At 39.2% G+C, this 14513-nt stretch overlaps 1 protein-coding gene across 3 annotated transcripts; it reads left to right on the forward strand.

Moving 5' to 3' along the window:
• The first annotated feature begins 216 nt into the window (after window positions 1–216).
• On the forward strand, window positions 217–11033 carry dync1li2 (dynein, cytoplasmic 1, light intermediate chain 2). Of its 3 annotated transcripts, none has more exons than XM_030722934.1 (13): window positions 217–302; window positions 1057–1130; window positions 1566–1682; window positions 1818–2048; window positions 5088–5251; window positions 6967–7060; window positions 7219–7354; window positions 7550–7661; window positions 7769–7828; window positions 8334–8378; window positions 8496–8613; window positions 9425–9553; window positions 10387–11033. In XM_030722934.1, exons 1-13 carry the CDS (start codon window positions 217–219, stop codon window positions 10497–10499), a joined length of 1479 nt encoding a protein of 492 aa, XP_030578794.1. In that variant the 3' UTR covers window positions 10500–11033. The 3 variants fall into 3 exon arrangements, with proteins under 3 accessions (XP_030578794.1, XP_030578800.1, XP_030578807.1); XM_030722940.1 differs by having other exon boundaries at window positions 10392–11033; XM_030722947.1 differs by lacking the exon at window positions 217–302 and adding an exon at window positions 378–933.
• The last annotated feature ends 3480 nt before the right edge of the window (window positions 11034–14513 follow it).

Raw genomic sequence — 14513 nt, forward strand, 5'->3', positions numbered from 1 at the left:
ATTAGTATATTTAATAAAAATATTAATCTTTAATAATAAATACTATATAAATCAATAATAACACGTTATAATAATTGAAATAGCAGCGTAGGCACACAGCATCCCGGCGCGCCGCGGCAGTCGAAGAATGTAACGCACCCTTGGCCACTCGGATGAAGGCGGTGCTAGCGGTGGCCAAGCAGCAGGGCCTTGCCTTTGTGGTTGTAGAAAGAGAAGATGGCTCCCGTTTTGGAGAAACAGCTCCCGGGCGCAGCTGGGGCAGGAGATAATAACAACGAAGAGGAAGAAGGGCAAAATCTTTGGCAAGTCCTGCTATTTTTTTCAATGACTTCATGCCTGCGCACGACCTTCTTAGAAAAGCACAGCCACCATGGTTCTGCTTTGTCACTGCCGGTTTCTCCCTATCAAACACCGGCCCGGCTAGCAGCAACGTTAGCTCTAACTGAAGCTGAGCGGTCAGTGTGTTAGCAGATCAGCTAACGTTAGCTAACGGAGCTGCTGCTGTGTAGCTAACACTGCCTCGTAGTTAACTAGCAAGACTGGTCTTCAGGGAGTTTTACTAGTGAGCTAAGTGAGCGTTAGCCACTTTCCAGGGCGACTTTCAAATCATCAGAGACTTTAATAGTTTCTGTCAAGACAAGCGCTAAATACTAGTTAGCTTCTGTATCCTTCATCAAGACGCTAACACAGTAACGTAAACGTTTTAAAAGCTAGTTAATACCTTAAAGTAAAGATGCAGGAATGCTGAAAAATAATAGTGTCTTTAGATAACGGGTATTGTTTGGGAGCTTCAGGGATTCAGTTTTTGAGCTACTCTTTTCTAACGTACCGGTCAGTGGAATTGAATGATCATTTCCTGTTTCTGTGTTGTCCTGGAATCATCGCTGGACTGGCTGAAAGAGTCAAAAAATGATCGTAATCACTGAAATTAAGGTGTGCCCCACTAGCTTTGACATCCCGTTTGTCTCCTATGAGATGAGGAGCTGCTGTCAGTGTCAGTACGATGGCAGTCAGTGTAACTTGCATAATAATATCTAGTTGTTTTCTTTTTTATAGGACCTCAATACTGAGTGAAGTTTCAACTAGATCGAGTTCAAAATTGCCATCAGGAAAAAATATCCTAGTGTTTGGTGAGTATTGGTTACGTGTGTGAAAATCAATGCTTGTGCAGTTTATTTGTGGTAGTCAACCCTGAGGGGGACAAGGGGGCAAACCAGCTTCAAAATCTAATGATTGCACCTTTATGAACTGCACTTTGAGCTGCATCCAGACTGAGGTTGGAAATAAAGACAGACATAATAAGCACAAAAATATAGGGAAATCTTTTTGGGTGGGGTCATATTTATTTGAGCAGGCCCTCTGAAAGTGTGAGAAACACTACTTCTTAGCAGGCAGGTTTATGTGAGAGTGTGCAGCCTGTGGAAGGTCTAGATCTGCTTCTCAAAAAGGAAGGGAAATGGGATACTGATTTATTAGTGCATTTGTGTCATATCATTTGTTTCAAAGTATACTTAATAAATCTAGGATGTATTTATCAGTGTTATTATGATTGAAATATTTTGCAGGTGAGGATGGATCAGGAAAGACAACACTTATGTCCAAACTTCAAGGAGCTGAGCACAACAAGAAGGGGAGGGGACTGGAGTATCTGTACTTAAGTGTCCACGATGAGGACAGGGATGGTAAGTTTTACTGGTGAACCTTAAATGTGGTCACAGTCATTAAACTGCAGTAACCTTTATCAAATAACTCTACTTTAAAACTGTGTTTATTATCAGTTCTTGTGTTTAACTAGTATTTTGTATTCCTCTTTGCAGACCTTACACGCTGTAATGTGTGGATCCTGGATGGGGACCTATACCACAAAGGCCTTCTTAAGTTTGCTGTTACAGCTCAGTCGCTACCTGACTGTCTAGCTGTGTTTGTTGTGGACATGTCACGACCTTGGACCATTATGGAGTCGCTGCAGAAGTGGGCCAGTGTGCTGCGCGACCATGTGGACAAGCTCAAGATTCCTCCTGAGAACATGAGAGAAATGGAGCAGAATAGTAAGTTATGTATACACAATAATAAACGCAAGGCTTTTATTTTGAACGTTTAGGTTGTTTTTTCCTCTGCTTTATCTGTCTTTACATTAGTACCTACATTTGTGCATGTAGCTTCTACAGCTACAAACTAACCTCCCCTGAATTCTCAGCATTAGAACTGTGTACATTTTGGTCAAGAAGCTGGCATCTTCCATGGCTGAGCAGTTGAAAAGAAATAAAAAAAACAAACATTAAAAACAATAAAATATTAGTAACTAGCATAAATCCAAATAGGTCTTTGTGTTCCTAAAGCAGACCCACTTAAGATAATGCTGATCTGCTGTGATGTGGCCATTTTCCTTCATGTATCAAAATGCAAAATGCAAAAACCTGAGACTTGAGTTGACTATCTAAGGAGTGAACTTATAGGAAAAAACAAAGGTGCCTGAAGCATCCTGTGGTGGATGCAATGGGAGTCTTACATAATAACTGCCAGACTCCTTGCTGATTGGTTGCTGTATAGCATTAAAGGCAAGCACTGTATATTATTACACTTTTTCTAGGTCATCATCAGAGAGGCCCATGATCCTCAGCTGTGTGTTCTGGCTAGAGGCAAGTTCTGCAGATCAATGAGTGTGATGCGCTCAGATGTTGTTCTCCTGTTAATTTTAGAACTGGTCATCTCCTGTTTATGAACACTTCTTTTGTGTTAGGAAAGATTGTTGGTATTCAGATATGTTTATTCAGCCTGCAGGGTTTGCCGAATGTTCTCGTCAGCTCCCGAAGTTTGCCTCTTCTTTTGCTCTTAAAAGTGCCAAAGGAGATTGCACAGAGAAGGCACTTTTTTTTAAAAAAAAAAGCAATGGCAGATGAGTTTGACAGAACAGGTTCAGAAATGTTCTGTGTGTGTAACATGCCAATACACATAGTCTTGTCTGAAAACAAACATGAAAAAGAAAAGGGAAGCAGTAAGTGATGACTCAAGCACACTTAATTGCCAACTGTCTTTGTACTCACTAATAATGGGTATAATGGCTTTCAGTTAGGCTACATGTTAAATTTGCTTTCACTTTGAGTAGTAGTATTTGAAAAAACTAAAATTGACCTATATAATGCAGTAGAAAGCTTTACTGCGGGGAATTTAGACCTCATACCCTGGAAGGGGTTGTTCTTTTGTGTTTAGTCTTTGATCAGTTTTGGGTGGTTGACTTTAAATCTGTTTGTGAGATTTCTCTGAGCCTCTTAATGCTTCCTTTTTTGTGATCCCTGTCTGCTGTAATGATAAGATTTCCAGTTGAGCTGAGGCCTGTCATCCAAATAAAACATCTTTTAGCATGTAAATGATAATGTAAATAGCAGATTGGTGAGAACTGGGCAGATTATAAATGTGTGACCATGAGTGTTTGAGTGAGAGTCATGCTGACAGACTGGAAGAGTGTGTGTGTGTGTGTGTATGTGTGTATGTATGTGTCTGAGTGGCTTTTGTCCAGGGAGTCTTGCAGGCGTCTTGCATCATGGTTTCCTCCCCTCTAACAGGAAGGGACGCAAAATCAGAATTCAGTGGGTGGGTTGGACTTTCTGACTCGTGCTCTGCTATAAATGAAGTAGGTTGGCTGCTGGAATCATCTCAGACCTAATAACAGGATAAAGCTACTGCTCCTCAACCGCTTGTTGAACTGTAAAATATTTGACTTCATGACTTATTTTAGGGCTAGATTTGTTTAGCTGCAGTAGCAGTACTTGTGTTTTGAGGCAGAATTTTTTATCTACTGAACAGTTGAAGAGCTTTGTACAGCTTGAGTTTGACTTCACAATAGCATCCAAGATGAAATGTACTTAGTTGACATTAGGCTAGCCATAAAAAATGCCTTTATTTATAGCTAAAGTTAAGCTTTTACTGCCATCAGGTGCATTCTTTTGTCTTTAGAAAGAAGAAATACTTTGAGGTACTGTTTCAGTGTTTAAACTACAGTACATTTTTAAGAGTTAAGAAGTCATAATGAAGTGTGCTGATGCATTTTGACCTCACCCTTGTTTGCAGAACAGATAAGTAGGTCTTAGTGGGTCAAAGTCTGTCTTTAATTTTTTTATTTTAAAGTGACAGTGCACCAACATCTCTTCTTTTAGCATCAAACGCTGCTGTTTTGAAATCTAATGTGTTCTAAGCATGAGTGTGTGCTGCCTAAAGCAATTTTCTTTCTGTTACTTTACTTAAAAATATTGCCATTAATGCCAGATTTGCACCAAACAACTTTTCAAGGGATCCCCCCCCCCCCCCCCCCCCCCCCCCCCCCCCCCCGAGTGTTGCAGACAAATGAAAGTTGAGACGTGCTCATGTCAGCTCTGGTGTTGCATGTAACGTTGTTTTTTTCTTGTGTTCTGATAAAATCAAAAAGATTATTATTACTGTGTATTTTATTTGACTTGTCTTACTTGTGACTTAAAAAAAACTCTGACTTAAAACACTGTCTTTATATATGAGCTGAACATTATCATGTTTTGACCAATATGCATCCTCTACATGGAGTTAAATGTCATCAGTCTTCCTTTTTACTTTTAGTGTATGTGCACTGGATTTGTGCAGTTTTGCGTCACAAGAAGGATCTTGTAGCTTGCTTCTGATGGCAGTTCTCATCCCACGTGTAAAAATCCTGTGTCTGAAAGTAAAGGGCTAGACTCTAAACAGCAAGTCAGTCTGGCTTTGGCTGCCCAGCAGGATTCTGAAAGCTACTGAGGAAGTAGGCCAAAGCTTCCTGCGTAAAACCCCACCACCACCAGCGCTCACACTGCAGCTTTGTAAATGTCTGGACAGCTGGGGTCAGCGCAACAGGGAAAATAAAGGATGCCATTTGTCGTTTTCTACTTTTTAACAAGGCGTTTTATTTAAGTGGAAATGTAACATGATTATCATTTTCTTTCAGTGATGCTACAAAATGCATGCACAGCCTCAAGACAATGACAGCTGAATTCATTCTCTTTTTTTTTTTTTGGTGAATTAATCTGGGGCTTGGCCTTCACTATCACACCCAATTTGCATCTTTTTATTTGTTTGTCTTCTAGTGGTGAAAGCCTTCCAAGAGTACACAGAACCAGAGGATGCCACCCCATCCTCCCCACAGAGACGAGCCCCAACAGCAGGAGAAGATGAGGCCATTGTGTTACCACTTGGGGAAAACACACTCACGCACAACCTGGGCATTCCAGTGCTAATAGTTTGCACAAAGGTAAATAGGAGACAACATAGCTGCTCCCATTGTCCTTCACTCGTTAGCTAACATAACTGAACTGATGCTGCTTAGCAGACATCATCCATGAGACCTCCGACAGGTAAACTAACAGAAACATTACTGTACAATCATTAACAGGTATCAACGACGCACTAACTCTCTAAAACGTACCCATCCAGAGCTGACGTCACAGCTCCAGGGTGCCGGCGTTTAAAATGCTCACGCATTGCAGTGATGCTGATGTGGAAGGAAAACTCTGCTTTGCACAGTCTGCATTCAGCTTTATTTTTTTCTGTCAAATGCTCCCACACCTTTGACAGTTTGTTTTCTTTTATTTTCTCCACCCTCCTCTCTGTTCCACCATCGTTATGTTGTTTGCATTACATTCCTCTTTGTTCATATTGTTGTTATTGGCAGACAATTGGGGCAATACTGCCCCCATATCTTCCTGTAGTGTATTGCAATTACAAAATTATGTACCTGGTTTTAGAATATGATGCGTCAATGTTAAAATCCCACATCAACTAATTTTTGTAGTTGACGTCATCGATTATGTCGATGAATCGTTGCAGCTCTGATGTCTATACCTCTGCAGTTTTGGTTTTGAAAGTTAAACTTGCGGTATCGTCCGTTTCCCCAGTGAGCCTTTGCTTTCTCTTCAGAGCGCCTGTCCATTTGATTCAGGAGCTTCTTAAAGTGCTAGTAAATTAACTTTATCTTAAGAAAAGTCTAAGGATATCTGATTTTAGGTTAAGATTTCGTATACTCTCCAGGTAATGCTCGAAGCATCCTCTCCTTAGCTGCTGGCATGTTTTTTTTGTTGGTTTTTTTTTTGTTTGTTTGAAGCCACCTGTCTTCGTGGTCTATAAATGTTCTAAACTAGCCTTTGGTGTTACAGTCAGTACATAAGTAGCTCTCCACTTAGGCCTGAGTCATCTGCCATAAACAGGCAAAGGAAGCCTTCTTTAACACCCTATCTGTGCTTCCAGCTGTTTTTATCTGATGAGTTCTGAAATTGCCAGAGTGGTGAGCGTATTTGGCCACAAACCTTATATATAGACCATTCCCACTGATGCATTTATGTTTGCTTTAACTTTTATGCCATGCTTTGTGAGCCAGTATTTGCTAATAAAAAACAGCCATTATACTTGCCTTTTAGCCCTCTAGGCAGAGACCAGTGCTGAAAAGCACAGTGTAGCCATCAGCAGAGTTTCACATGCTAGCTGTGGCTGGAAAATGGTGAATGGTGACTGTTCCTTTTTTTAAAAAAAAAATAATCCCTGCCTCTGAATAGGTCTTGTCAGAGAAAAACTACCAAGCTTGGAAAAAAATGGTCTTTGCTTAATATCACAAGGATGAAGTTTATTGCTTCATCTTCACTGTAGACTTCAAAAAATAAAATCTTTGCTTCTCCCACTCACAACCGCTCCAACCTTCAAAGCAGGTTATGAAGCAAGAAGTGCACATACAACAGTCTCTGCCCATAGCCTCCCAGAGGCAAGTATTCACCTACATTCTCAGGAATGTACCATGTCACACCATTCAGTTATTTGTACATGTACTTCCCTCGGGTATCTGCCCTCTCTGCCCTCAGAACCAGCTTAGACTTTCTGTGGCTAGCCAAATGGTTGACTAACTTCATAAACCAGTGTGAGCATTTTATTGTCTGCCATTAAAACTTTTTATCTCATTTTTTCGCTTCAATTCTCAAGTGTGACGCAGTCGGCGTACTAGAGAAGGAGCATGACTACAGAGACGAGCACTTCGACTTCATCCAGTCACACATCAGGCGATTTAGCTTAGAATGTATCCTTTTTTTTAATGCATAATGGTTTTTAATTCTGTGCTTGCTACATTTATAACATGGACTCTACTTAGGTTTTTTTTTTTAATGTGGCTTTTTAGTATCAATCTACCATCTGTGACACTATTCCAACAACTGTTGCCCTAACTGAAGTGCACAGATGGAGCAGGCCTGATCTACACTTCAGTCAAAGAGGAGAAGAACCTGGATCTGCTTTACAAATATATAGTACATAAACTGTATGACTTTCAGTTCGTCACACCTGCCTTAGTGGTTGAGAAGGATGCAGTGTTCATGTAAGTAAAACAAGATTTTTTTGTTTTGTTTTAGTTTAGTTAACCGTGTTTTTACTGCTGTCCCAAATATTAAAACCTGTTTGGCAAATTGTTACCAAACAGAACACCAAAAAAATCAGATTCTAATTTTTCCACGAGAATACACAAATAATGTTATACCTACTACCATGTAACAGTCTTTTCCTTTGCTTTTAGTCCGTCTGGATGGGATAATGAGAAGAAAATTGGTATTTTGCACGAAAACTTCACAACAGTCAGACCAGAAGATCCATTTGAAGATTTTATCACGAAGCCTCCAGTACGAAAGGTATGAGAATGCAAACATTGCCTAAATACAAAAATTACAATAATGCCGCTGATATCCTCTATTCTTTTCCTTTTTAATGGCATTTTGTTCCCCTTTGCTCTTAACAGCTGGTTCATGACAAAGAGATAAACGCAGAGGATGAGCAGGTTTTCCTGATGAAGCAGCAGGTACGTGTTGGTCTGTCCTTTTTGAGCTAGGCAGACTTTCAAAAATCAGTTAAAATATCATCCACTGGTAGAAAGGACAAATAGCTTCTTTCTAAGCTATTTGTGGTGATCCTGACCTGCTGCTTTCACTGTTAAACAGTGTTTTATACTGCAGTCATGTTGATCTGAAACTGTCACATGATATGAAACATTACTCGGACTTCCTATTTTGTGAAAAAAATAAATAAACCAGGAAGGCAGTCTAAAAAAAAAAAAGAAAAAAAAAAAAAGCCTCAACTGAAGTTGAAGGTTAGAGACTTGTGTTTAAGTTCCTTCTACTCTACCTGCACTAAATGCCCCTTTCTATATATTTTTTCTCTTGCATACAGTTTTCTTGCGCCCTTTCAAAATGAAAAAAATTGTATCAAAATATGTTGCCTGAAAATTAAGGATAGTGGAAACCTATAGTTATAATAGGAAATCACATCTAACTCAAGCAATTTCTTTTGGTTTTTGGTTTTTACAGTCTTTATTAGCAAAGCAGCCGGCCACACCGACAAGAGGAGCAACCGTAAGTGTCTTACGCTCCCTCAGATGTGAAATCTTAATTTCTAGTTTTGCTCGGGATAGAAAAACAGATGCTTCTTTTGTTTGTGACCGCACTCTTGCTCTGGTTCCTGTGTTTTAGGAGTCTCCAGGACGGACAGCCTCAGGGTCACCTCGACCTGCAGGCCGTGCCGGTCCAACGGCCGTAACCAGTGGCTCGCCAATGGCCTCTGTCAAAAAGCCTGACCCTAACATGAAAGGTACGTTTGAAAGAAGTTTAATTTCATACCTTATTATTTGAAAATCACACTTTGTGCTTCATTACACCCTAATTTGTGATCTTTTGTTACACGGTTTCACGTGGTACTTTATAGTGAATTCATGATTTTCTTTCATAATCCATATTCTTTGAAATTAAAGAAAAAGAACAATGCTTTCTACTTACCATTTATCTTTTGGCTGGAATATAAACACTTAGAAAGTGGTGCAGTGCTGCCCTCTAGAGGTAACACTAGAATAATTCACATGATGGTGGATTTTTGTGCAGGTCACAAATATTCCATCAGGATTTAGTCTATTCTTATTTTTCTAATATTAGTCTTTAACTAGATTTAAATGTCTTTTTAACAGAAGCAAAGTTGTTGGCTTGCAGGAACATAACACTTTCCTAATAAAGAAAATATTGTGGAATATTTTGTTATATAAGAAAAACTGATCAAAAGATAAATGGTTCCCATATTAGTGCCAAACACTGCTCAATAATAAGCACTAAAGAGCTTTTGTCTTCAATTTCACAAGAAGGCATTATTTTGAAAAAAAGGTGATTATTTGTGTATTCATAATAATTTTCAAAATAATTAATAGGAAGTAAGTGAAGCAAGTAAAAGTGCTAATTTGGAATTATAACGAGCTTAAGGTGTTAAACTTCAAATCTAGTCTGTTTATCATCAGCCTGCATTCTCAGATTAACTGGGTAAACTCAGACATTATGTGGCATCAGTGATGACTCTTATTAAGTAAAACTGTACAACCTATTAAAAACCTTTTTAATAATGTAATTCTTTTCTACAGCGGGAGCTGCCAATGAGGGAGTGCTGGCTAACTTCTTCAACAGTCTGTTGAGTAAAAAGACAGGATCCCCTGGGAGCCCAGGAACTGGAGCAGTGGGAGCTGGAGTGCAAGGGTCTGCCAAGAAAACAGGTACAACCTCTGTTTCCAGTGCTTCCACCTCTGACCTCAGTGCAACCAATGGTCACCAATTATTTAAACCCTTCTTTCTTATAGCTTAGGGGTTTATCTCTTACTAAAGGATTATTTCTGACTATAGGATCCTGTGATATTAGATCCATCTCAGAGCACGGACTGTGTGCACTCTAAGTTAAACAGGGTCCTTTGTTGTTAGAGGCTGTGGACCATTTTGCTGTCTGGAGTTTTATCTCTACAGCCTGAATAAGAAGGTTAAAGCAGGAGAAAAAAAAGTTGCTCTCTTTGGCTGAACTTCTGACAGCTGAGGAAACTTGTGGCAGGCCTGTATTTATCACTCTACCCATCATAACTGCACCCTTGGATTAACGTCACTCACACCATACCACGTTCCACCGCTTTCCAGCTCAACTAATGTGGTTTTATTTGAGTAACTTCAGTACATTTTTCTCTTTGTTATATTAGATATAACAAAGTCAATTATTGGCTGTGTGATAGCTTGATTGTACCCAGTGAAATGTGAAAGAAACAATTACATAACTCATCTCTGCCTGAGAATGCTGACATTTACTTTTTGTTCCAGCACTGCGAAGTTTTAACGTCTCTGTGACAGGATAATGCACGTTCCCTTTGTCTGATGATTAGTTTTGCATGTGTGTCTGTTTGTGTGTTAACTGTGGCAGCAAGCCACCAGCTTCCAGCATGGGAACGCATCGCCATCCAAACCCTATCCTTCCATCCGCTTGCCACAGAAAGCTGTTATTTATGAGCAGGCGCAGAAGCTACAGGAGATTACTTTTGGGCTTTGTCTCCTGTCTTTTTTTTCCAAGGGCAGAAGCCGGGTTTGACTGACGTCCAGGCTGAGTTGGACAGGATGACTCGCAAGCAAGACTCCATGGTTTCAGCTAACAACATACCACCGCCGACAGAGAACGAAGCGTGAAGGCAACAAAAACAGCTGCATCGTCCACTTAATACTCTGGAAAAATATATGTACATGTGAGCATAAAAAAAAAAAAAAAGACCAAATTCCTAACGCCTGTAACAGTCAGCACACAGTGGTTTCACCGAATGAGATTTAAATGCTGTCAGAAGGTTTGGAGAGAGAGTAGCGATGGAAGGAGAGAACATACACGGACGTGTTAATGAAATAAGTGCTGAAGGCTTGGCTTTTTTTTTCTGTCCTCTCTTCCACTGTAAATGTAATTTTGTAAGGGGGAAGTCAGTTTAGGGAAACGTGTGCACACTCCCTGGCAACCAGCCTGACCTGCTGGGCTGCTGGACCCCACGGTTTCTGGGGTAAAACATTCTCCTCATGGGGTTTAAGAGCGGCAGTATCCTGGTTCCTCTGGTTTCACTTAATTTACAGAAGGAATTTGGCTGCAATTGGAAAGGTATTTAAATATATTAAGAAATTAAAATACTTGCAAACATATGTTGTATTTAAAAAAAAAAAAAAAAAAGACAGGAAAAAAAAGTTGGATATGATACTGATGTATTTATACAAACTTCCTCCTTTTTATTTTATGTTGTGCACCATTTAGGAAACGCTCATCATAACATGTAAAAATGCCACTGACATCATGACACTAATATGACATGTTCAGTTAGCGGATAGCATATCATTCGCCCTAGTCATCTCGAAGGATTCTGTAAATATAAATAATAGAAGAAAAAAAATTCAGGTTAACTTGATTTTGTATAAAATGCATTTCTGTCCAAATTCTGAAGATAGCTTCTTTGATTACAAAGGTGGGATTTGACAAGAGGTTAGAGGTTGCAGCAGAATCGCTTCTTTAGCTACAGGTGTGTATATTTGGGCGGGGAGGGGTGGGGGAGGGGCAGCATCTTTCCTACTATAACTCCTAAGTGCCTCGCACAGTTAGCTGTTTGTGTCATAGTAGAGGTGCTTGTCTGCGCAAGAGGAAAATGCACTGTAGCACCATTGGTTAAAAGGTTTTTGTCCATTTCTCATCATCCAAATAATTTATTTTATTTTACTTTTTTTTTTTTTTTAATGTACAACAAGCCTGTGGTCTCTTCTGTTTCTCAGAAATAAGATTTCTGTGGCCTAGTTGATAGTGTTTATAGATTGAATGCCTTCATAAAAACTGTAAAGGCTGCTGATACTGAGAAGGAACCACACAATGGAGCTTTTGGGTCCCCCAGACTTGCTGTGGTTGAAGCCACTCGTTTGCAGCCAAAACACACAAACACAATTATCTGCTGTGGTTTGAACAAAATGAGATGTTCTAACATTCAGTGTTTGACACCGCTGTCCTCCTTTGGTTTCACATGTTTTAGTCTCACTGTGTTTTGCATGTCAGTTTAAACATTCCCAGTTTCTATGTGAGGTAGCTGTAGAAACACATCCCTGTAGAAAACCTGTTTCTCTAATCAGGTCTCTTTTTTTTTCTGGCCCTTTTTTAGTGCCCATTTAAAATGACAACCTTTGCCTTCAATGTACAGCTAACAGTTTGTCTAAATGGCACCCTGCCTTCACAGGAACGCTCCTAATTAATTTGTGTCCTTAAGGGGTTGCTTAAATGTCTTATGTCATTTCTATGCTTTTTTTTGTTTGTTTTTTTAATATATCAAAAAATTATACTGTACCATATCAAATTGTCTGTATAATATTTATGGTTTCATGGCACCATAATCCAAATGAAGTGTACATTCTCATTCTTAAACCTGTATACAAGGCCCTACTTAATCCTATGGATAGTGTACATCAGTAGCTTTTACAGAATGAATGGCAAGTGATAAGAGAGCAGCTATTTGCTAATAATAGCAAAAAAAAAAAGAGAACTGGAGTGAATTGGAACATGGAACCAAAGATGCATCATGGTCACTATTATCTGCATTAGTAGTCATCCATAAGATTAACCACTGGCCGTTTTTCTTTTTTTTTTCTGTCCAACTCTTGCATGGAGCCCTTGCATTCCAAACATCAGACTGGCCTGTAACTTTTTTTTTTTTAGTAACACCCTGCAAAATGGTAGAAGTGGCTTACTCTACTCAACCATGTCTGGAGTTTCAGTAGACAGAAAAAAAATACCATAATTGTGTTTTGGCTGGTTGCACCGGTCTATGAATACATTGCCAAGGAGCTCAAACATTTGTTCTGTAAGGGAATAATGGTGTAAAGTCTGCTTCATGCATTATCAGAATGATTCAACACAACAATTCAAGGTTTACTTTGAACAAAATGGAGCTCTTATTGTTTTTTTTTTTTTTTTGTTTTTGGTGACTGTGTGGAATGTGGACTTGAGGGCCTGTCGACATGGATGAAGCACAATTTCAGAACAGCCAGGAGCAGCACGGCCACATTTTGAAATAAGCACTTTTCTTTGGACACTTATTAGTCCCCTGTTGTTACAGCTGCAGACACAGAGTACATGTTTTTCTTTCTGCCTTGCCTCATTTAATAATGAACTGAGAAGTTATCATGCACCGTAAAACGCCATTTTGCTGCTCAAGTTGTTATAGGTGGGCCCCGTGTGGTTAACTATGGAATAACACCTCTGCCGGCAATGTTGTAAATGTCATATAAATGCGCCAATAACTGCTGTCAGTACACCTTTCACTATAGATAAAGTACAGTAGATAAACCAAATAAATGCCCATTCATTTTCAGGTTTGTCCTCTTTGGTCATGAGTTGTCACCTTGTTTCAGGATACAGAGATGATCATTTTGCCCATATCACTGTTCTGCTTATAAAAGAAGTTTCAGTTTGACTGATTTTGTTTTTTATCAATGATATAGCCCCACTGGTTACATTTGGCATCTAGCTGAGTGGAATGAAGCGCTCTTTTGCTGCTGGTTTGAAAGTTGGACTTGGATTACTTTTTGCTCCCATTTTTTTTTTCTTTCTTTTTTGGTACACAGATTCAGTTGAAAGCAACTGCCTCTTCGCATCCTAACTGAATTGCCTTCAACCACTATTGACAGTCTACATCTATATGAGACTATGAGCTTCTGCTTCCAGTCCTTTTGTATTCAGGATATCAAGACATTGTAAGCACATGGCTGGCTGCACTTTTGTGTCCTGGGATAATTCAGAAGCTTGATTGTATTGTCTGTAACACAATTCTGTAGCCTCTAAGCTGCCATGCGGATTCTAGCTTATTACGCCGACAAAGATAAGGAAAATGTTTATCAGACCCCTGGCTTCAATAAAAACCAAGAATCCAAACTTTTGCTGGCTTTCATGTGTGTGTTTGTTTATACAGTATCTGATTAGTTTTGTGTATCAGGACAAAACAAAGGTTTCCATAAGGAAACATTTTTTTAAAAAAAATTTAAAAATCTTACATTAAAAGTGTTTTCTTCATGTCTGAAACGTCTTTAGGACTGTTTGTCACCATGTTCAGTCTTCAAGGATGCAAAGATCTGAATGATCTCACTGTGTAGCCTGTTTTTTTTTCACCAGTCACATGTATACAGTTTTGTTTTTATGTTTTATTCTAACAAGATGCTCTTAAATATAAACTTATTTAATCTGTTTTTAAAATAGCCATTATTCTTTAATTGTCTGACTCCTCACTCAGGCATCCAAAGGGTATTTCCAGCATCTTTGAACGTCTGCATTTACCTCGGCAACTTTTAATGCCACTAAGTGCCACAAGAGGGCAGTAAAGTACAGGGGGCCACATAAATACTTGTGTCCCCGAAAGAAAATGCCTACCCCTTTATTTCTTCAAGTTAACCTAATTTTATAGATATTGCATGTTTTCTAACCTGCATTGTCTTCTTTAAACAGCTTGGTGAAACCAACCTGCCTCATGCAGAAAATTGGCAAGATCATTTCAAATAGGAAGTGTGTTGTATTAGAAACTTTCACAGATGAAGCAGTAAAAATAAAAATAAAAAAACTACACGGATTATAACATTGGCGTTCACCCTTGAAGACAGGATGAGTAGCCTTCAAACTCATTAAAAAGAAAAGCAGCCAAA

This window comes from Archocentrus centrarchus, chromosome 3 (genome assembly GCF_007364275.1).
Source record: "Archocentrus centrarchus isolate MPI-CPG fArcCen1 chromosome 3, fArcCen1, whole genome shotgun sequence".
Classification (NCBI taxonomy): domain Eukaryota; kingdom Metazoa; phylum Chordata; class Actinopteri; order Cichliformes; family Cichlidae; genus Archocentrus; species Archocentrus centrarchus.